Source organism: Melospiza georgiana, chromosome 7 (assembly GCF_028018845.1).
Source record: "Melospiza georgiana isolate bMelGeo1 chromosome 7, bMelGeo1.pri, whole genome shotgun sequence".
NCBI lineage: Eukaryota > Metazoa > Chordata > Aves > Passeriformes > Passerellidae > Melospiza > Melospiza georgiana.
In genome coordinates, this window is record NC_080436.1 from 29,411,399 (window position 1) to 29,432,789 (window position 21,391).

General features: G+C 39.2%; 1 protein-coding gene across 10 annotated transcripts in view; it reads right to left on the reverse strand.

The window, feature by feature from the left end:
- The window catches only part of CLASP1 (cytoplasmic linker associated protein 1), a 159,023-nt gene that overhangs the window by 43,710 nt on the left and 93,922 nt on the right, over positions 1–21,391 (reverse strand). For 4 of the 10 annotated variants that reach the window (XM_058028125.1, XM_058028122.1, XM_058028123.1 and 1 more), the window contains 8 exons: positions 10,987–11,090; positions 8,499–8,522; positions 7,349–7,593; positions 3,698–3,761; positions 2,318–2,320; positions 1,913–2,076; positions 953–1,031; positions 531–674 (listed from right to left, as the gene is read on the reverse strand). In XM_058028125.1, coding sequence (XP_057884108.1) covers positions 531–674; positions 953–1,031; positions 1,913–2,076; positions 2,318–2,320; positions 3,698–3,761; positions 7,349–7,593; positions 8,499–8,522; positions 10,987–11,090 — 827 coding nt within the window. Of the gene's footprint in view, positions 1–530; positions 675–952; positions 1,032–1,912; positions 2,077–2,317; positions 2,321–3,697; positions 3,762–7,348; positions 7,594–8,498; positions 8,523–10,986; positions 11,091–14,957; positions 15,021–18,530; positions 18,639–21,391 lie in introns of all 10 variants that reach the window. The other 6 variants (XM_058028127.1, XM_058028118.1, XM_058028119.1 and 3 more) reach the window with 6 other exon arrangements.

The window sequence follows — 21,391 nt, forward strand, 5'->3', positions numbered from 1 at the left end:
CCTGACACTTGCATGGAGAGAAGATAAAGAACAAGGTAACTATTACCCAGGCCTGTCCTAATTGTGTCAGTTTTTTCCAGGTAGAGATAAACACACAGCACTTAAAAGAGAAGGGCTGAGAGCCCCTGGCAGTTTACTGATTTGTTTACTTTCTTTTAACAACATTATAACAGTGAAGTTGTGCTAGCTTCCAGTCTACAAAGCCTTCACCTAAACAAAACACAAACCTAAAGATATTTCCAGAATGCTCAAGAAAAAGCACATTTTCAAACCATGATCTCTTTTTGTATGGTAATAGTAGTTAAAGTCAGTTAGAGTAAAAAAATATATGAAGACATGTTTCATAAAAAATATATGAAGACATGTGGGCTGAATTGACAGTTTCGTTTGGACAGTGAGGTGTGTAAAATCAGGGCTTTTTTGAGTCTGATCACTGAACTTTTCATTACCTTTATGACAGGTTTGTTTGGTCTTTTTTCTCCTTCCTGAAGAGCAATAATGACTACAATTACTTCATCCTCCTGGCTTACCTTTCTCACATCTGAGCTCTTTGGTTCTGTAGTCCAAGTTATAATTCTAGATACAGCAAGTCTTGTCTCACTGGAATTCACAAAGTCTGTTGGATCCATCTGTCTTGCCAAGGACTCAATATACTTCAGGATAGCAACTTTGACCTGAGAAATGCAAAGGGATTTGTGAAGCTCAGGAGCTGGCAAAGATGCATTTTTTCCATAGGAACAGATCCCACTACAGATTGACAAGGCAAGACTTGCATCACATTGTGGGGAGGAAGCATTCCTGGCACATGTCTCCATGTTGCCAATTCAGTTTCTATATCATGCCCATAATACCTTAATTGCCTTCTCATCAGTTCTGTGCTTTATGGCATGCTTGACATGACAAGCTAAGACAAACACATTGATGCTTTAGTGAAATGGCTTTTGATACTGACCTTCAGGTTTGGTGTCTGGGTCTGATCTACAATAAACCTCATCAAAATGTTAAATTGCTGATCAAATGGAAAAGAATCCCTGTCCAAAGGAAACAAAAGCAAAGATGTAATGCAACATAAATGAAATTAACTAATACCTCAAAGTTTACATTGCAGATTTCAACACACTTTTCTTCTTGGTAACTTTACCATCAATAAGAAAACCTTTAAGTTTAAGGATTAGCTAGTTATTGACACAATACTGGAGCAAACTGCTAAATCAGCATCTTTGCACACTGTTGCTCTACTGTCTGTACACTTCTGTTGGCATGCCTGTCCATTTCATTTCAGACTATGCTTTGTTCCCTTATCTCTAGAAGCAGCTTGGTTTATCTTGTCCTTAGGGTTCATACCTGGTTTTGATCTGTCTTCTCTTTTTTCCGCACTATTTTCTCCTAGATTATGACTACTTTTTCTTTTCTTTTTAACTATCCTATTTCTAGAATGAGCTCAACTTTACTGTAATAGTGTCCTGGGCTGGACATCCTTTGCAAAGGACATGGGGTACAGAATTGGTATGAGCACTGCATTAGTATTCAAGATCTTATCCTGACCTGTTATTTGTGTTTGAACAACATGAAAGAGATGCTGAACTTTGTGGTAAAGCACCATTCATATTCTGAATACTGCATTTTTTTTGGGTGCCTGACAATCAAAAAACCTGATATCTGAGCATACACCCCACAAACTCCTAAAATTAATCCATTATATATTTTGAAATTTATGCTTTAAAGTTATTTATTTAGAAGAGAGACTTTTTAATTCAATACTTGAAACACTGTGACATAACTTTTTTTCTCCTTTATTCTGATATTCATCAAGATTAAGCCCTCAAAATACACAGCACTGCTGGATTTTTAAAATCACACCCTCCTGTAATCCCAAAAAACCTCAGCAACATTTGCCATCCGAGTACTCTACCTGGTGACATCCAGAGCTTTTTGAACCTTTGCCTGCACAGACCCCAACAAATCTGCTCCCATTTTCTTTAGCAACTGGGTCAGGAGAACAAAAAGCCAATCCTGCAAGTCATCTTTATGAATGATGATGAAATCAACCAGGGTTTCCAGAAACATGCTGAAGACCTATAAACAAAACAAATGTCAGAAAAAGAAATGCAGTTCTTAAAATAAAAATATTCAAAGGGGAAGGGGGTTTACAGTCTAAGTTTCAGAATGACTTTGTTATTGGAGTTTTATGAATGAATGATTTTAGTGACTACATTGCTCTGGGAAAAAAATCAGGCAAGACATGTCTAAAATGTGTTGTATTAAAATACCACATGTAACAAATGAAGGAAGGAAGGAAGGGGTAGGAAACACTTACTCTCTGTTGGGAATTCCACGGCAAAGCAGGCCATGCAACAAAACAAACCACTCGTTAGCACACAGAGTGATCAAGGATGCAGTTTCTCAACAGATAAAAGACACATTCATTCAAAGTTTACATTTTCTTAAAACATATCTCTTATTATATACCTTGGATCAGATTCAGTCTCATCAGTCAAGAAAGTAACATATGTTTATATACAGTTATATGAACAAAGTTAATGTGTTTAACACCATAACTAATGAGTTTGTATCAGTAATTCTACAAAAGCTGTGAAGATGACAGATCACTGCTGCCACAAAGGACATACTTGAGCCCAGAGTGCAATAAACTCCCACCTTACTCAGAAATTGGAATTATTTTGCAAACAAATAATTACACCTTTGCCCTTTCTACTACACAAACCTTGGGGAACCAAAGCATTAAGAACTTACAGGTCGGTACTACAAGCTTGGTGAGACCTGTGGGACAGCTGTAGTACCAACCTGTAAGTTTGGTATACAACAGTATAATTATACAACATATATTATACAACAGTATAATTAAGGCAAAAAAATGCACATTTTGAGTAGGACCTGTGACAGGCTACTCTGCCTGTCCATGGAATTTCCACCCAATAATCATTTATTAAAACTGGTTTACCAAGAGGTCTTGAAGTACAAAGATTTATACAACTTATTCTTTCTCAAACTACATTTAACCCAACTACTAATGTTTTTACACAGCCATACTGGTTTTCCTCAACTAGCAAAACACAGAAAAGGGCACGAAATTCCCTTTTCCTTTCTCCCTGCTCCTCCTTAGCTGTCCTTAGAAATCCACTGGTTTTGAACATGCCTATGGGCACTACATCCCCATTCTGTGGCCCACTTCTTAAAAATGTTTGTAAACTCATACCACAGCCTTTAACTTCCAAGGTCGGTGATTTAAGGAAGGCAAAGTAGCTGTATTAAAGACCTTGATTATGAGAATCAGAATAGTATCTTGGTGAGACACCTGCTCTCAGTTGTTCACAACACACAAACCCCAGAGGCTGTGATGAGGTGCACGACCCCTCGAGGACCACTCTTCCCTGTGTCTCACCAGAAATACACCCGAGAGAAGTGCAAATCAAACTGAACTCCTGGCTCCAGGAGGTGACCTCTGAAAGGCACTAGGCTGCTCCTCAGGCAGCATGGAGTAACCAGCTCCTAGCATCATAAAAGAGACTGAGACACACCCCCTCTGTGTAAAACAAATGCAAACCAAGGAGATTTGAAAATGCCAGTTTTCCCCAGCAGATGGCAGGGGTAGAAATACAAACCACTCATCTTGGAACAGTGCCAAATGTGCACACACAGTATTGTAGGAGAGCAAGCCAAAGCTTTGTGATCTTACCTTGCTGTGAGGGTCAGCAAACATGCGAGTAAATATTTCACACAGCCTTTTTAACTCCACTCGGCTAAAATACATAAATAAAACACAACATTAATGCCAACGTTTTAGTTGCAGCAAAGAAAATAAAAAGCAGCTAATAAATATTAACAGCTGAAAGATTTAACCTTCTTTATTTAAATGTTATTTCGATCACACTTCTGAAAATTTTGTGTATCTAGGCAAAGCCTTTACTGGCACTTCAGTTTAACTACTGGGATCACCAGTTTTACATTAAGAATCTAAGAAACAGTTATTTTTTTAAATCTTAAACCAGACAATTTTATTTTCTGCTGCTTTTATTTTCTTTTATATTCTGAATTACAGAAGACAACTTGAAATGTGCATGTTTGGGAGGCACTCAGCTTCTGTCTAGGTCAAGGTTGCTGAATCACTGAATTGTGCATTTTTTTCACCTTAAACATAGGTTTTTCAAGTCTCCTTTGTGTCAAGGATTTCAGATTTTCAAGTAAAATCAGAACTTTTCAGTTATATACTAATCACATCTTTTGGTTTAAATTCCCAGTTGCTTCAGTAGTATCAGTCTAGAATTACAGATTATTAACAGATCAGAACTGACTCCAAAGTCTGACAGCAGGCAGGCACATTGAAGAGCCAAACATATAGAAATAGAAGGAACATTAACAAATGGCCAGCTATTAAATAAGAAGATAATTACATCAAGGAACAATCTAACTTCCTATTCATATGACATTATTAGCTGCTCAGTAGTGCTCTTTTTATGGCAGGGGGAAAAAAGAATGATGCATGAGATACTGAGTTGGAGTCAAATGCAGAACTCTTTGGTGCCAAAGCTCTTATCTGCAATGTACTGACTCAAGTCTTAGCTTTCCTGCAAAGCAAACTGGCAAAAAATACAGAAGCTCTTCTTGTTTATGGTGCAAATGAAACCAGAGCAAGGCAGTTAGGTGACATTTCCTGCATACTTACGGATGTGAACAGACATTTTTCACCATTACAATGAAACCAGAGCAACTCATGAAATGAACACTGACTGCTCAGAGAAGACTTACTGAAGATTTTGACTATAGGGAATGTATTTCCAGGCCAACATTAATTCTACAATCCACCAACTTCTCTCTTTCTAAAAATAATCTTCGAACAGGCCAGAATAAGGCAGTACTCTAAGGATGCTTTATGTTAGATTGCTTCTAAGAAACACAGGACTTTTTTTTCCCCCAATAAATCTATGCATGAAAGGCTGATTAAATTTTAAAAGGGCACAAAACCAATGGGTTTAAGAGTCTGGTAGAGAGGGAAAAGTCTTTGTAACAACATCACAGTAGGCTGTCAGCTTAATTCAGGGTGAGGCTGCACAGGCTCAAAATGACTACAGCACTCTCCTGACATCATGCAGATTGCAGGACTCTGAATGAACCCCTGTTTATTACTAATGAATTTTCTTTCTGGACAAAGGTTATATAAAGTCAGCAAGTACATGCATGTCTGTTTCTAAAAGCTCACAGACCCAAGGTAACAATGAAGTACTAAACTGCAACAGGCAGTGGAAGAACATTTCCTTAAGGGACTCGTTTGCCTTGTTTTATTTAGGAGAACTTATGGGGAGCCCTTAAAAAAGTAGGCCACATAAAGCTCTATTAAAAAAAGAGGATGGGTAAGTGCCATTCCACTTTACATGCACATCTCTGGCTATGCAAATCCCAGCTAACACAGGATCAGCCATCTTTCAGTTCAGAATACTAAAGAAAACCCAACCACATCATCACCTCTTATTAACGTGTTTCACCACAACAGAAGGCATCAGGTTTAATTACAAGACAGACTTGCCCCTTGGACTAATGACCTTGATGATGTTCTCAAGATGCCGTGGGAACAAGCAGGATGATAAAATCTAATCATTAGAACAGGCACCAGATCAACTCTGAACCAAGGAGGAAGCAGATCAAAAGAAAACCAAAATGAAATACAGAGAACTAATCACAGTATCAAATTTAAAAAATAACTGCACAGAGGTGTAGTTTCTGGGACAGATTTAACAATTATTCAGGATCAAAGCTAAGACAACTTGCTAGCTTGAGGGACTGGTGACAGCACAGCTCAAAAGCCACAACCAGCAGGGCTGAAATCAAGAGTTTAATTCCACCAGTATTTCTGCAAAGATCTACTGACCTGGATAAACAGCCCATCACCAAAACTTCTCAGAGCTTCCTCCATTGCAACTATCCCCAGCAGCACTCCAAACATTGCTTACAATCCTCACACACTTTTGTGGCAAAATAAAATCTCACCCAACTTTTTCATAGAAGTAATGAGGTGCCACAGTTTTTCCAGACAGTTTTTCTCTTTTGTTAAAGAGAAAGAAAAAAGCATACATGATGGAAGTATCTTTTAAGAGACTCAGAAACAGACCACATCAAAAAGCATCTCTGATCTAGAGACTAACTACCCATTTTAAAAACCTGTAGCACTTCCCATTTAAGGCCTGGATCACATCACGTGAAGTGCTAGAATATTTTTATAATGACAAGAAACAAACTTTTTCAGGCCAGCCCTCAGTGCACTTTTATTTGGACTGTTAACATGAACCATCAAACTCTTTTCAGGCAGTGTGAAGCCCTTTTAAAATAGAAACAACTGCACAAACTCAAGTAGGGAGGCTCCAAACAACCACTTATAAACCTGGCTATAATTTAAGTACCTATGATTCATAGCAGAAAAATAAAATTGTCATTCACAACTATTTGTGAATCTTACCTTCAAAGAAGCCAAGAGATAAACAGCTTATTTCAAACACTTTCTCCATAAACTAAGGGTGAAATGTCTATGGCCTGAGAGCCAGTTGTCCAGTTAATGTGATCTGTGGCCATTGGGAGTTTCCAAATGACTACTGGATAATTCTGAGACCTACTGGGTAATTCTAAAACCTCATTAAAGGCGTGATGTGCCAAAGGTGTTAGAAGGGGTTATGTGGTTCTCAGCAAGGGAAAAAGGTCTCCCTCTCCTATGAAATGCAGTTTCAGAGCTGGTACACATACTCCACAGCCCTAAGAAACTTCCCTCTACAGTACACACTATGCCATTTATAAGACACAAGTTTCTGATATAAAATTTTTCAAGAGTTACAAACGGGATCTATAATTACACCTAACACAGCCTTCACAAAGAGTCAGAGTACAGCCAGTGCCAGCAGTGTCTGATCTCAGCTTTGAAACACACCCCCCGAGTCATTTTAGAGTAAGTGCAATGTTTTCTTCACCAACTAAATTGCCATGGGAAAAATACTGAAGGTTCAAACAGGCTAATGTAAAAATGGCACCACCCTTGGGAGTATGCACCACTGTGGGAAATCTCACTGTGCGACAACAACACCTATCACTGGAGGTTTTCATGAGACAAATGAAGGCTGAGAGAAGACAGTGTGCTTACCTGAGCCCTTTCTACACTACTGCCACCAATTATACTGATTACAACGCAGAAACCTTTCCAAAAGTTAACTGCAATCCCACATTGTGGAGACAAAGCCTTTACAGTCATGGAAGACAGTACCTGTCTCTATAAGGCAGGTACACAATACTGCCTTCTGGCTGTAGCCAGCCCTAATGAATTACTGACACCAGAAATCTATGAAGTCACCTCAGTGTCCTCTGGCTCTTCAGCAGATTCTGAAGGCCTATGAGCCCCTCTTTCCTTTCAGACCAGTTGGAGCTGGCGCAGTGGTTGAGGACCTCAGCCACGTCCTCGGTCTGGCGCAGGTAGTGCGGAATGCCCCCGTTCCTGGAGCCGTAGGAGCGCTCCGAGCAGGCGCTGGAGGCGTCGCTGTTGGCATCGTCATCCGAGTACATCCCATAGGGCTCATACCTCCTCCTCACTGGCTTCTTCTGGAAAAGGGGAAACTCAGAGTTATCAACTTATTTATAGTTACATCGATGCCAAAAGCAAAACATTCTACTTGCAATCACTAAAAAGGAGATTAGTGCTACTGTGATAGTGACTGAAGTGTTTTAAAGATGCCACCATGCATTGCCTGCTTACCTCTCACAGCAGTGCAAGACAGAGCCCACTGATTTCAGTGAGACTGAGAGACTCAGGGGAAGAGAGCCTGCCTACCCCAGCATGAAAATGATGTATTTATGCCCAGTAGAATTAAGTTACTGGCAATGAAATTAAATACAATACATGTTCTATTGGCAATAGTGGTCAGTTCCATTGTTGCAGATACTAGGACGATGCAACCTCTACTTTAAAAAAAATTAAGATAAGGAAGAAATAGCTAAAAGAATCTGCGCTGACATGCCCAGTCACTTTGATATCAATACTGAAGTGACTCTAGAAATGCTCTGGATATGGCAATTTCTCTGTTAGTCTGGGCTAGGACTCTTTCCAGAGGCTACTAAGGGAGTTGAGGACTCAAATCCCACTCATTTCCATAGCATGGCATTAGAGGATCTAATTCCCTTAGGTACATCTTTGACTGTCTTGATCCTTACAGAAAGAATAGTAGCATAATTGGCAGCAAAAAACCTCTTAAAAAAACCTTAAAAGAACAGGGTTGACAGGATAATGTATGAAAAAATAAATATGTATATTGTAAAGTGTTTGCTACAGAATTCCTTCCAGTGTCCAGTCCTGCAGGTCTTGGACTTGTGAAGCCAGCAGAGTTTTGCTTCCACTAGGACTGGAGGACTGAAGCATAGAAATTAACTCACATGCAGTATCATGGGCGTTAGCAACAGGGTGGGGAGAGTTGGAAAGTAGAAATAAAAAGTCAAGAAAGCACTAGTACCTTGCTCCTGGAGTCTCCTAACAGCTGTAGGCAGGAAAATATTGAAGGGTGGGAAAAAGCATAGAGAATTATGTCAGAAGCTTATGTAGGGTTTGTTTTTGCAACAAAAACGTATAGCAAATGTGTCTTAGCAAATTAAAAAAAAATACAGTTTTGCAAAATAAAAGTGGGTATAATAATGCCTGACTTTATCTCCTAACTGTTGCACTACTCATACTGGCTACAATTTCCCTTAGGGATCTTGAAAGTGAGAATATCTGTTAAAAACTTTTTTAGGAACAGGTCTATACTCAGCACCTCTTTTCTTACTTTTAGGAAATCTACCATGAAAGATACCAGATATTTTGGTAGTGATTTATCTTTCCCCACATATTACTAGCAGCATTTCATTTTAGAGTCATGCAAAGAAATTCTGATGTGAGGAAGTCGCTATCTACAGTACAGCACACTTAATAAACTTCACTTGCCAAGTTCTCTTTCAACCCCCAGTTCATACATCACACTGTTTTGAAGATTAGCTTCTTTTAAGACCCCCTGGTTGGCACCACTGGCTTAAAGGCCTTACTTAACAGCAAAGTTTCCATCACCCTTCGAGCTCTTCTGACAGACCCCAGCACTGATTCCCAGTATTGACACTGTGGGTTTAGGCCAAGTCCAGCTCAAACAGAAGTAGTGGATCCAACTGCAATTGTGCAGAGGGAGTAGAGGTCACAGAATGACCCACCATGTTTTGTTTCAATTGAGGATTTGGCTGAAGCCATCTTTGGAGAAGTTCTTTTCATTTCTTACTACATGGAAAAGACAACTCTCTGAAAACAAGGTTACTGTGTAAAAGCTGGCATCACAACACTCTCTCAAAAGGAGCCTGCACAGGCTTTCTAAGTTGCCTGTTGTCAGAAGGCAATGAAGAGAAAACTGGGGTGGTGGGAAAGAGGGATGAACAAGATTGCATCTCCTGAAGCTGTACAAATTCAGACTGATCAACCAAGTCAGCAGCACCAGCTAGTTTCCAGCTAGACTTAAGTATTTCCCTTTTAAAGTGTTCAACCCTTCAAAATTTTAACATTTCAGTTTAATGTTACTTAACATCAAAGCTGGAATATTAAAAAGAGCACTCTAAGTCTTGCTGAAGATTAAGTCACACCCAAAGAAATCTCAGGGCTCATGAGTAAATTGAAACACTGTGAGACTCTCCTCCCTTAAGAGACCTGTATTCAGCAGCTGCTCACATGCAGGGATAAAGGCTGATTTCATTTACACAGGCAAACCATTGTCTGTAATTATGTCCTGAACTGCTCTGGTAGCAAATTTGAGGTGCTGAGAGCAGAAATGGGCGCACAAGCTGTTACATTTGGTGATGAAAATGCTCACCAGTGATTCAACCCACTAAATGCAACAGTCCCATCCATTATACACTGCTCTACCTTTGCTCACAAGTACTTTCTTTGTTTTAAAAGATAAATTTTGTAAAAAGGGCCATTTTTCTTGAAGTACTCTAATAGGTGCCATGAGCTGGGTGATAATTAGACACAAAAAGGAAAATGTTAGCCCTCCTTGGGGAAAGTGAACTAGGAAATGGAGAAAGGCCATCTACCAAAAACACTGGCAGCATGGTTCATCTTCCTTAAAGTGCATCTGAGACAGATTCTGAGAGATCTGTTTCAAGATACATCAGGAAATCCTTCTCTCATTCAGCTCTACAGCTGGAGAGGACCAGTGGGTACCCAGCTAGCACTGTACAATAATTTCTCCTGCCTCTACACGTCCTTGCTCCCCCAAATAAGGTACATACAAAGGCTTATCATGTGCCTTCTGAAAAGCAGAAGACACTTTCTGGGTTCTATCCAAGAGATATCATAGTACAATAAGATTATACAGGAGAGCAACATTTTTTAAAATGACAAAATTTACTAGGAAAAGCAGTGAATGTTTGAAAGTATTAGCAGCAAACCAGACAAATACAATCCAACTTACACCATAACAGCATGAGATGGTACAGATTCCATGCAAGCCAAGTTATGAGCTCTCTGTGTATCTACCCAGGTGCAAATAACATAGGGCAGAAACTCGTTCTTGCTAAAACCTGGTCAGGAATTGACACTAACAGAGAATGCTGTTTTTCTGACAAAATCTTCATGCAGCTAATAGGACTGATGGAAATCTCTGACCCCCTGAGTGCTGAGCACCCTCACAGCGCTGGGCACATCCTCTGACAGCCAAGTGAAAGGCAAACAGCTGATTCAACCCATCCTGCAGCTGTAGCACCAACCCACAGCACTCTGTCTGACAACAGCTGCAGAGAAGTGACATGGAATCAAGAAAAACATTCTGCTGCCAGTATTCCCAAAGTCAAACCAGCAAAAGGTAACTCTACAGCATCAGACACTGGCATGATCAGGATAAAGCTATTTAGAAAGAGGAGAACATACGTACAGGTAACTTTAAGCCACTTTCCGGAGTTGGAAGCATTTTGTATTTTCCCTCTTACCAGTGCATCAGCCACAGCAGCCTCCAGATCAGTGCTGGTGCTCAGGACTCGCATGGCATTCACAGAAGCAGGCATCCTGCCTGGCTGTCCGAGCCCAAACCGGTCTGCACAAAAGACAACAGTGAAAGGGATTGTTAAATGAATTCACATCCACTTGGAATCCTAATCAGGTGCCCCAGTAGTTCTCCCCACAGACTACGGGAACTCACAGTGCTTTTCCATTAAATGCCCTTTTACCCAGAGCTCCACAGAGTCTGCCACTAGGGTAAGAAATAAACTATTGCTTGTTGGGCGTTGGAGGCAATTTTGGATCCTCAGGGCAACTTTTAATTTATTTATTTTAAGCTGGGAAGCAGGGTATCTATTTTCTCTTTCATTTTACTCAGTTGTCTCAAAGTTTTATTCTAATGTCAGAGGCAGACAGGCCCATCCCAATCTGGCACTCTCAAAAATCAAGAGAGCTTCTCATTAACTTCAGAGAGACAGAACCATGCCCAGTGTCAGAACATGTAAATACTCAAGCACTCATCTATCCTGCAGCCTTTTCTCTCAGGCAAGGATGTGAGACTAGCAGTATCAGATTAGTATATTTTATGTCTCAAGGCTTGATTAAACAGTAGAATATACCCCTACACCTTCACAGTATAAGAATTAAGTTAACAACTCACTTGTGAAGTGACTCCAGTTTCTGGTTCTCTTGAGAAGAAGTTTAAATTCCAGAGCTCTATATCAAAACTTGTTTTGAGCAGACAATATATTTTTTTTTCCCTTTGAATTTGATGGCAAAGCTCTCAATGGCATCCAAAGAAATGGCATTGACTCTAAAATGCCATTTACACTCCTAACATTAATTAGTTTACTATCATTTGCCCAGTTTACCAAAAAAGTTATTGAAATTAGGTTTTTTTTTGCAAAGCCAAATTCAGAAAGGTCTACTAGCAGAGCTATGACAGAATCAGTAGCTTAAGTATCACAGGCCAGGTTCTGGCAGCTGAGTCCTTCTAGAGGGGGCAGATCAGGTACCAAACACTGGGATCCTGGCTCTGCTCCATAAGCAGAGCCAGGTTGGTTATGACATTCCAAGTTTTTCCTTCTGTGTGGGCTGTTGCTTGCTCATGCAGGACTCAGACTATCCCTCCTGGAACACATGTTACACCTCTGTCCCTGTACCCACACATGCCAACAGGAGTTTTGCCAGCAAATTCAGTGGTGCATGGATCAAGCTGCAGGAACCCATTTGAGAGACCTTCAGCTGATCCACATCAAGCAGCAGGAGAGTGGGGTCAAGTCACACAGGTCTTTTAATACTTCATCTATAATTAATTTAACAGTGGAAAAATACTGCTTATCAAACTGCTGAACCATATTGTGGAATTGTTCAAAACTGAGGCCAAACATGGTATTCAGCAGCTTAATGTGTTTTTTGGGGAAAATACTGCATATCAAAAATTTCATTGCTTTCTCTTTTATGAACCTACTGCACTGAAATATCTTTTAGGGATTAGCTTACACTGACATGCATAATTTATATCAGAGATTGAAGCTGGCCAGTTCTACTGTCCTAATTACAAAGCTTTATTTGAGATTAAGCTACTGCGGGGAAATAGGGAAGATTTTTAAAGTCCAAAGTATTTTGAAAAGAAAAAAACCCTGCAAACTAATATTTATTTCAAACAGAAGTGATACCTATCAAAATTTGCTGTTTCTTAGAGTTACATACCCAGACAAGACATTTCTGATTTACAACAAAAGAACATTTTCTACAAAACACATTACAAGGGGAAAAAAAAAAGAAACAAAGTTCTTAGAACTACTGCCAAAAAGTAATCAAATCATGACATTTCACAAAGAAATAAAAGTTGTATGTGTTATTACTATCCCCTTTTTTAATGCACTTTGGTCAAAGAATAATTTCAAATATGAAGATGAAACAGTGCTTTATTCCTAAAATGGAAAAGTCTGTGCACACTTAACAGAAGCACAGAGATGATAATGCAGCAGGTCTGACTGAAACTAAAGCCACCACTACAGAGATATATACACTATAAAGTTGTACAAAGGACAAGGATTTTCCTAACTATAAATGAGATCTGGTACAGTAACTGTTGAGGTAAGTTCTGGACTTGGTTTTATATTTAAATCCAAACCAATTACATTACTGAAGTGCTACTGAGATCAAAATTTGGCTTTAACTTTTGAAACTACATAGCATGAAAAATACCACTGTCATTTGTTTTTGAATAAATTTAGTGTTACATTAGAAAAGGGAAGATAGTTGGTTGGGTTTTTTTTTAAATGAAGAACAAAATGACAAAGTAATTCAATTGTTGATCAGTTTAAATACCCAGCATAAAGAAACAAAATTGAGCTTTTTTAACACATTAAGTACAGTGTGGCACACTGGCTTCTATCTCCATGGCTATGAGGAATCTTCTGAACTACTCTGTTCAGTGATTTTTGAATTTACAAGACCCAAGTTACTCCAGGTTTCTCCCCAAGACACTGTTGCCATCCTGGAGTGCTGAAATAAGACCACAGGAGAGACCTCAATGTATGTCTGATGTGGGGCTGGGAACACACCTGGCTCCAGGAATAACCAGCACAGTCAAGCCCAAGGTTACTGGGCAAGAAATCTGCAGATTATGCTCTGGCCACATTCCCTCATCTCCCTGGCCAGATTCATTCACTATACTTGTTACAAACTTGGTGAAAATTTGCAACCACCATTATTAATCCTATTTTGCCATTTTTTAGACTATTTTGGCCTTCTGTAGCACACAGGTAACCATACAAAATTTGATTATGCATTGTACCAAACCACAGTAGCCAAACATGAAGTGACTATCACAGGAAGTCAAAAGCAAAGAAAGCTTAAATCTGTATTACATCTGAGCTATTTTAAATATTTTAAATTATTTTGATTAAATACAAATTCAAATTGCTATCTGAAAAATGCCACTCAAATCAGCTTGCATCACTTCTGTTGAGTAACATGATAAGGGAAATGTTTTGAGAGTTTTAATTAAGTGATAGCCATTTAACTAGACTCATGAGAAACAGAGTATTTTTCACTCCCTATCTGAGGGGTGTTAATTAAAAAACTTTCATTATAACAAATTCCTTATAAGATTTTAGCCTCCAAGAAAACACCGAACCCCTCATCTTCTACATTATCTTTGTCCCCACAATTAAGTCTCTGTTGTACCGAAGCTAACAGCCCTCATTCAATTATTTTTAAGATTCCCAGTAAAATATCCTTATTTAAAAGGAATTACAGGTTCTCCATAACTGCAAATCCAGTACAGGGGTGGGAGAGAAGTAACTGGAATCTGCAGATTTTTCTCATTAGATGAAACCAACAGTCGCATTATGCAAAGCCCAGTGAAATTAAGGGATTTTTTTTTTTTTCAAAAGCTTCCACGTACTTTGGCAAGGCCTTGAGAATTATATGAAGGATGGATCAGCTCCAAAGTTCATTCTGAAAGCTTATCAGGTGCTTAATTTTTGCTGCTCTTGTGTATTTTGGAGGGGATCCCACAAAGAACTTTCATTAATAGAGACAGGAGCCCAGAATATTTGTAATAAATGGGATAAAACCCATTGGGATCCTGTCCTAGGCACTGAAAAGTGCTACACTGCTAAAGAGGGAAAAGAATCTGCAAGTACTCTGCATCAGTCAGGATTCAGCCCATGCTGCACAACTGATCCAATTTACAGGAGAATTGAGAAAGCCCTGGATCACCCTTTGTTTAAACACTGTTCACAATGTTCCTAAAATGCACAAAATTAAAAACATCCAATAAATGAAACTCAAAACAAAAAGCCACGTTGAACAAAAGCAGAACAGAAAGCCCGGCAGCGGTGAGAAGCACATGCCAAGTGCTGGCTGATGCACACGATGGCAAACGTTAAGATGGTGTAAAACAAGACTACGATTAAGAAGCGGATTCATGCAGTTAGCGCTTGTTCACCTGACTGCCCAACAGAATCAGCAGTGGAGAGAGCACTAGTGGACCTGGAATGACGTCGAGAAGCTGCAAGTAGAAGGAATGGCAACACCCACAGGATTAACACACATTGAACCCGAGACAGAAAATGCCACAATCCAAAGGGGATGCGTGTGAGCGCCACCGGCAGAGGCGTTTCACAGTGACGGGAATGGCGCTGCGCGTGGATGCGGAACAGCGACAGTGCGAGCCCCACCTCCGCCTGCAGCTCCCCCCTTCCCCATGGCCATTATTAACACAATGCATGACAGAGCTCATTTGGAACAGTCCCAAACTGGGTGCAGCTCAGCAAAAACACCCCGATGCACATCGGTCACGTTCCAGACCTGCAGGTCTGGCGGGCGGCCGTCACGGGAACGTGGAGCACGGAACTACAGAGAAGGGTTTAGATGTGTCTGATCTAAACCCCAGAGTGAAGCCATGAGGAATGGTGACGAATTGTGCTTGCAGGTATTTTTCCACAACATTCTAGCCTATGCATAATAAAATCAACGTTAACAAAGAGAATGTGTAACCACATAAGTAGGAAGAGTCATACAGGGAGGTCACCAACCACCGCACAGGTCCTCGGGTTGGTTTCTTTTCCAGGTAAACACACGTACACACATATTCAGGTGTTGCTACTTCCAAAGGTCCCTTGCTTTTAACAAATTCTGCATACATGTTTCTTGAACCTCAGTATGTACATGCAGAGCTAAGGAGAATATGCACATCACACACCCATCTAGAACGACACATGTATACAAATTGTTAAAAGCAATGGAGCGCACACAGTAGCAGAGGAGCCCAAGCCAAATATAGCTCCCACTTCAATTCCCAGTTGTTAGCAGCACATCAATCACAAAATGCCTTTGGAGAGGTTTTCAGTTCTTGGCTTCAGCATACAAGTGAGTTCTTTATGAAAGCAAATGAAGAACGGGCCCAGTCATTCCCAAATTACAGAAATTTTGTCTTTCTAAAGAAGTTTTCCCTATGTCTAGCAATGACATGCTCACCAGCTCAAAGCAACTGACCCAAGAAACCGATTGTTCATTTAAGCAATTCATCACCACAGACTCACTGAAGGCCTTGCTGCTTTAACATCATAACTAGTACTGTCAAGGAACTGAAAAAATAAAGCAGAATCACCTTACAATACAAACAGGCTTTGTCAGCTATGTACGTAAGCGTGCAGCAGAAAATTCTAAGTGTTCTGTTTAAGGCAAAGCATTCATAAACACAAATACTAATATAATGAAATAGGAATCAGCAACGTGAGAAAAATAAAATTTTGGGTTTCTCTGACTCTGAGAGCTTCACTAAAAGTTATATGTAATGTGGCCTTTGGCCATGGAGAACATATGCATTTATTCAAGAGAATTATCCCATGGATATCATAAGTAAACTCATGGAAGTTTTGCATGATCAGTGCAGGATTATGGACTGAACCCCTCACAATTAAGGTTCATTGCTTTCCCCCAGGCCATCCACTGTGCCCCTGTGGACACCACTGCAAGATCAAGGCCCAGGGAAAAATAAGAATAACAAAAAAATTTTAAAAACCTACATCTCTGCAAGGAGGCTGACTGTTTTTACTAACTTAGGAAGCAGGACTCATGATACACAGACATGTATGCCTGTACTGCAGCCCCAAAACAACAGAATGCCAGTGCTGACATTGACCATAATGCCAGTAAATACAACAATCTTGTCATTTCCATTCAGTTACTCTAAATATGATTCACAAATATACAAGTTAATCTTTATAAGCAAAACCAGACTATGAACAGCAGGATTATATTACCTTTGCATTATTGCAAGATTAACTGGGTTCTAAAAATACTGTAAGAGAACCACACTGTTTTGGCTTAAACTGACATATATAAATTTCTTTGAGATGAATTACACACCACATAATTAACAAATTCATGAACATATTTGATTTTAAAGCATTTCAATGAAAACACAAGAAAAGGTAATAAGGTAACAACTACATTGTTTTTTTGTTGTTACATTGATATTTCCTCCCCATGTAACATTTATGGCCTAATAACATGTATTTCTAGAAATGCATTACTCTTCAGGTAATTAAAAATCATGAACTAAAATAAGATTATGCTTTCCTCACAATAAAACAGTATAACACACATCTGTAACTGACTGTACACTTAGAGTAAGAGTCAGATTCAGCCCTGGTAGAAGTCCAAAGCTCACACCAACTGTGGTTCTGATACACTGCATTTGCTTTTCAGAACAAGGGCTCAAGGCAGTATTTCAATGACTGTATTTTCAATAAAATAAACAAAACACAGCACAGTGACAAAACACAACACTGACAAATTAATACTGAAATCCAGCCTACTTATACATTTTGGCTGGAGGAAAAAAGCTTCATTCAAAATTAAAGCTAGGCAGGTTAACTATAAAAATAAGCTACAGTTATGGATCTACTGCCTTTTTCTAGATCTGGTATGAAATCAGCCTCATTTAATCAATAAAATGTTCATCTATTTATCTTAAAGAGATATGAACCAAGTTATGAGTGCAAAGTTGAACTCCTTCCATTTCTCAGCAGAAGCTGAGATAATAATGTAAAACAGATTATTTTATAGCTCAATATAATGAAGTCATTGAACCCAAAAGCTTCTCCAATATTAAAACTTATGTTCTCTTCCATTTACACATTACATCATATAACTGTATTTTGTCACTATGTGCAAAATAGATACTGTAACACCATTCTTCACTGAATTACTACATAAATGAAGAGAGCCTGGAGATTACTGTATTTCATGTCTGAGATGACAAGTTTTGATACAAGAAGTAATGTATTGGGTTGAACATATGATATGGCATTTGATCAGAAACATTAACTATCTTGCTGTATTCAGCATTGTGCAGAAAAACTCCTGCATATGGTAAGTGTAATAAGATTTTCTATTTGTACTGTACACTTTAACTGCAGTTTCATGATGCTCCTTTAAAATCTCAGTCTTTCCTTGGTTTTACACTGCCTGACAAAGCTTCCCACAGCATGTAAAACTTAACTGATGATTGACTATCCTGTAAAACCTCTACAAAAAGAGAGCTGCTATCTCCACTGGAGGATTCAGGATAGAAATTATATACTGTAACTGTACCTAGCTGTAAGAAAATCCAATCATGAATAATTGAGTCACTCAACAACAGGCTACAATGCTACAAAAACTACTTCAGTGTGACCTAGAAAATCCAGGCTTGCCCTCCCATAGATTTCCATCAGTGTGATTAAGCGAAGCACAGCAGCCCAATAGAAGCTGATTCAATCAAACTAAAAATTGCAAAAGTTCAAACTAAGCTATTTCCCTGCTAACAGTGAAGTGCTGAGAACCAGAATTGAAGCATGCAGAAGAAAACAGAAGGGGGAAAAAAAATGGGGTTGGAAACGGGGAGTGTCAGGAATCCAGAGGACAGAAAAGAGCTCATTCCACCTAGCAGTGTCTCGAAAGGGTAATCACAACAAGGGAAAAAGGAAAAAAAATATTGACCCTTAAAGCTCCAATGCCTACATGTACTCACCAAGTGGAGGGAAGCCCCGAGCAGGGCTTGTATCTCGACTGCTCTCACGGCTGGTATCACGACTGCACCCCTGACTCATGCTGGGTCGGGGGATGCGACTGCTCCGTGCTAGCATGCAGCATGGAGAGTTTCAGAGAAGGTGAACAAGTTTAATGAGGACAGAAAGCTCAAAGTCAAGTCACAGTTCTGTTAGTTATGGTAATTATTACATTAGTAATTACAATTTGTAGCTGCCTGCTCAGGCTCTTTACAAACCAACTACCTTACATGCTGAGCTGTGTTTGTGATGTGAAATTTCAGCAGCCTTAATGTCTGGCTGACAGTCTGCTTTTTTCTTAAGCAATCCAAGTTTTGTTATTCAAGTAGAGCAGGAATCTTCAATCATTTAGGGAAGCTCTACTGTTGCAAAAGAGATGAGGCTGAAAGAAACCCTTCCGGAATATTTCTTCCTTCATTTTAAAATAAACACCCTTCTGGAACAAATGAGCAGAGAAAAATTTCTTTAGGTAATTAATACCAATACGATGTTTTTACATAGATTTGCCTTTCACAGGGAGAGTTGTTTTGAACAAATATCCTAAGGAAAAAAAAAGAGTACTGCACAGACTTGCAGAGATATCTTTCTCTAATGAAAGATACTGGGGAAAAATATTTAGAACCTGAATACCTGAAAGACAGGTTAAAAAGTGATTTGAATTTGAAGAGAGCGGTAGCTTCAGATATTTAACAGAAGCTAACTTCTGCTCCTCAGACATTTCTAGAAGTTTATCTTTACGATTTTATATGCACACAGTTTGAGGCTTATGCACACTTCAGGGGAGCTTTAAACTATATTCCTTACTTGTACAAAACCCTACATGCTTGCATATGTTTGAGACTCTGAATGTTTCAAAAATTCTTGCAGAAAGTTATTTAGTAAGATTTATGCCTGATGAAGAATACAATATTTTCTTAGGGCAAAACCCAGCTTCTTAATTGTCAGAAGAATTTAATGACAAGAGGGATTTCCCTTGCTGTTTTAAAAAGGCAGTAGCATATTTCAAGTGTTCAGGAACCGCCACAGAGGAATTTTCTCAGGCACAGAGTAAAACCTAATCTGCCAGCTTCGGTGACAACACAGCAGAGGTACATATGCATGAACATGAGGGTGCTAACACTTTGACTGTACCCTCATTTTTATAAAAACTATGTCATTTGCATGCTTCAGAATATATATATATTCTTAAAAATCTCTATTGGTTTGTATACAGAATTTAAATGCCTAGACTCAAGCTGAAGTTCCTCTACAGTGCTTCAGTGCTCTCACATCCTTGAAGCGTCCTTCAAGCAAAACAGTACAGAACAAAATAGAAACCTTCATATTTAGGTTTTAAAATTCAAATAGAGTCTTCTGCCAGATTCTTGCTTTGTCAAATCCCTCCCAGTTTTGCAAAACCAAGCTCATATCTCTGTGATGAATTAATGGTTCTGATGGTTGACCTCTGATGTCAGACAACGTGAGATGAGCTATGAACCAAGCTGATTAGATCACCACAATGTGTAATGATAGTGACTTAGATGGTCTTACAATAAGTAAGACAGACTAAATTATAAGAGCTGGATGAAATTAGGGTTCATGAGTACAATAATCCCATCTCAGATGTACAAGGGAAAAAGCTGACAAGTGAACTACAGGTAAGAGTAACACTAAAGTTCTCCACACAAATACTTGGTTTGAAATTGCAGACTCTCTAGAAGCAAACTTCTCATTCTTGGGTCTCATGCTTAGATGTAAATAATGGTAAATAACGGCAGCCTTCACATCAGGTTTGCACAAGCAGTCATTTCTCTTAAACAGAGAAGATCTGCCCATCTTTTCTATAATACAACCGTACTAAAACAGTAAAGGCTCTTTAGAGAGGGAGAGATACGAATGCTTACAAAAATTTTGGATGCACACAACAGATTCTCCTTCCATACCAGCTAACAGCAGCAGCATGAATATGATGAAAATGCACTTTAATTGCATTGTCCTACACTAGTAGGACAATGCTATAGATGAAGCATAATACTGACTGCACAAACAGAATAACCAAAGCCAAACACTGGGTACTTCAGGATTAATGGTCAAATAAAAGGGTTGCATGTTGCTGGATACAAAAGAAAATTAAGGGAAAAAAAATAAAAGGATTGAAAAACACTGAAGGATGAGTCTGCTGTGGACTCCCAGGCACCTGCCCCACATTTTCATCACCATGTTGTGTAAAGAAGATTTTGTATTAGCTACTCAGACTATTTCCTTTAGACACTGCCAGTAGTAAAGGCCAGCAGTGTTGTCACTTAGCTAAGTCTCTCACACTGTCACAGCCTGTCTCTGCAGTGCAGGGAGCAAAAGCAAAGAAGACTGACCAAGTCTGAATTGGAGAATTCTCAATCCCCAAAAGCTGGACAGAAATCAAGTGAATGAGTAGCAAAATGGATTAAGAGGAGTAGGCAGCATGAAAGCACACAGTGTGTCCACAGCCAGCTCTGCTGTGAGAAAGTCTAGGACAAGACAAGGATGAGTTGTTTCCAATAATATTCCAACATTGTAATGTGTACTGTTACCAATTTCACCTGGAAAGTCAGAGCACTTAGACATGGCTCCCACCATTATTAAAACACACTATCCAGCAGTCTTATGCCAGTGGAACCCAGCAGATGCAAATATCCCCAGCAGAACATCAAAGTGCCCCTGTTTACCAATCTACCAGAAGAACCTGGTATTTCATTAGGGTGTGAATTTTAATGATTCTTAAGTGGAGACTAAAAATCAGCAGACGCTTTCTTACATCAATAGCAGCATTTTAAAGAGTCTGAAATTCTGCCAAACAGCCAAAGGA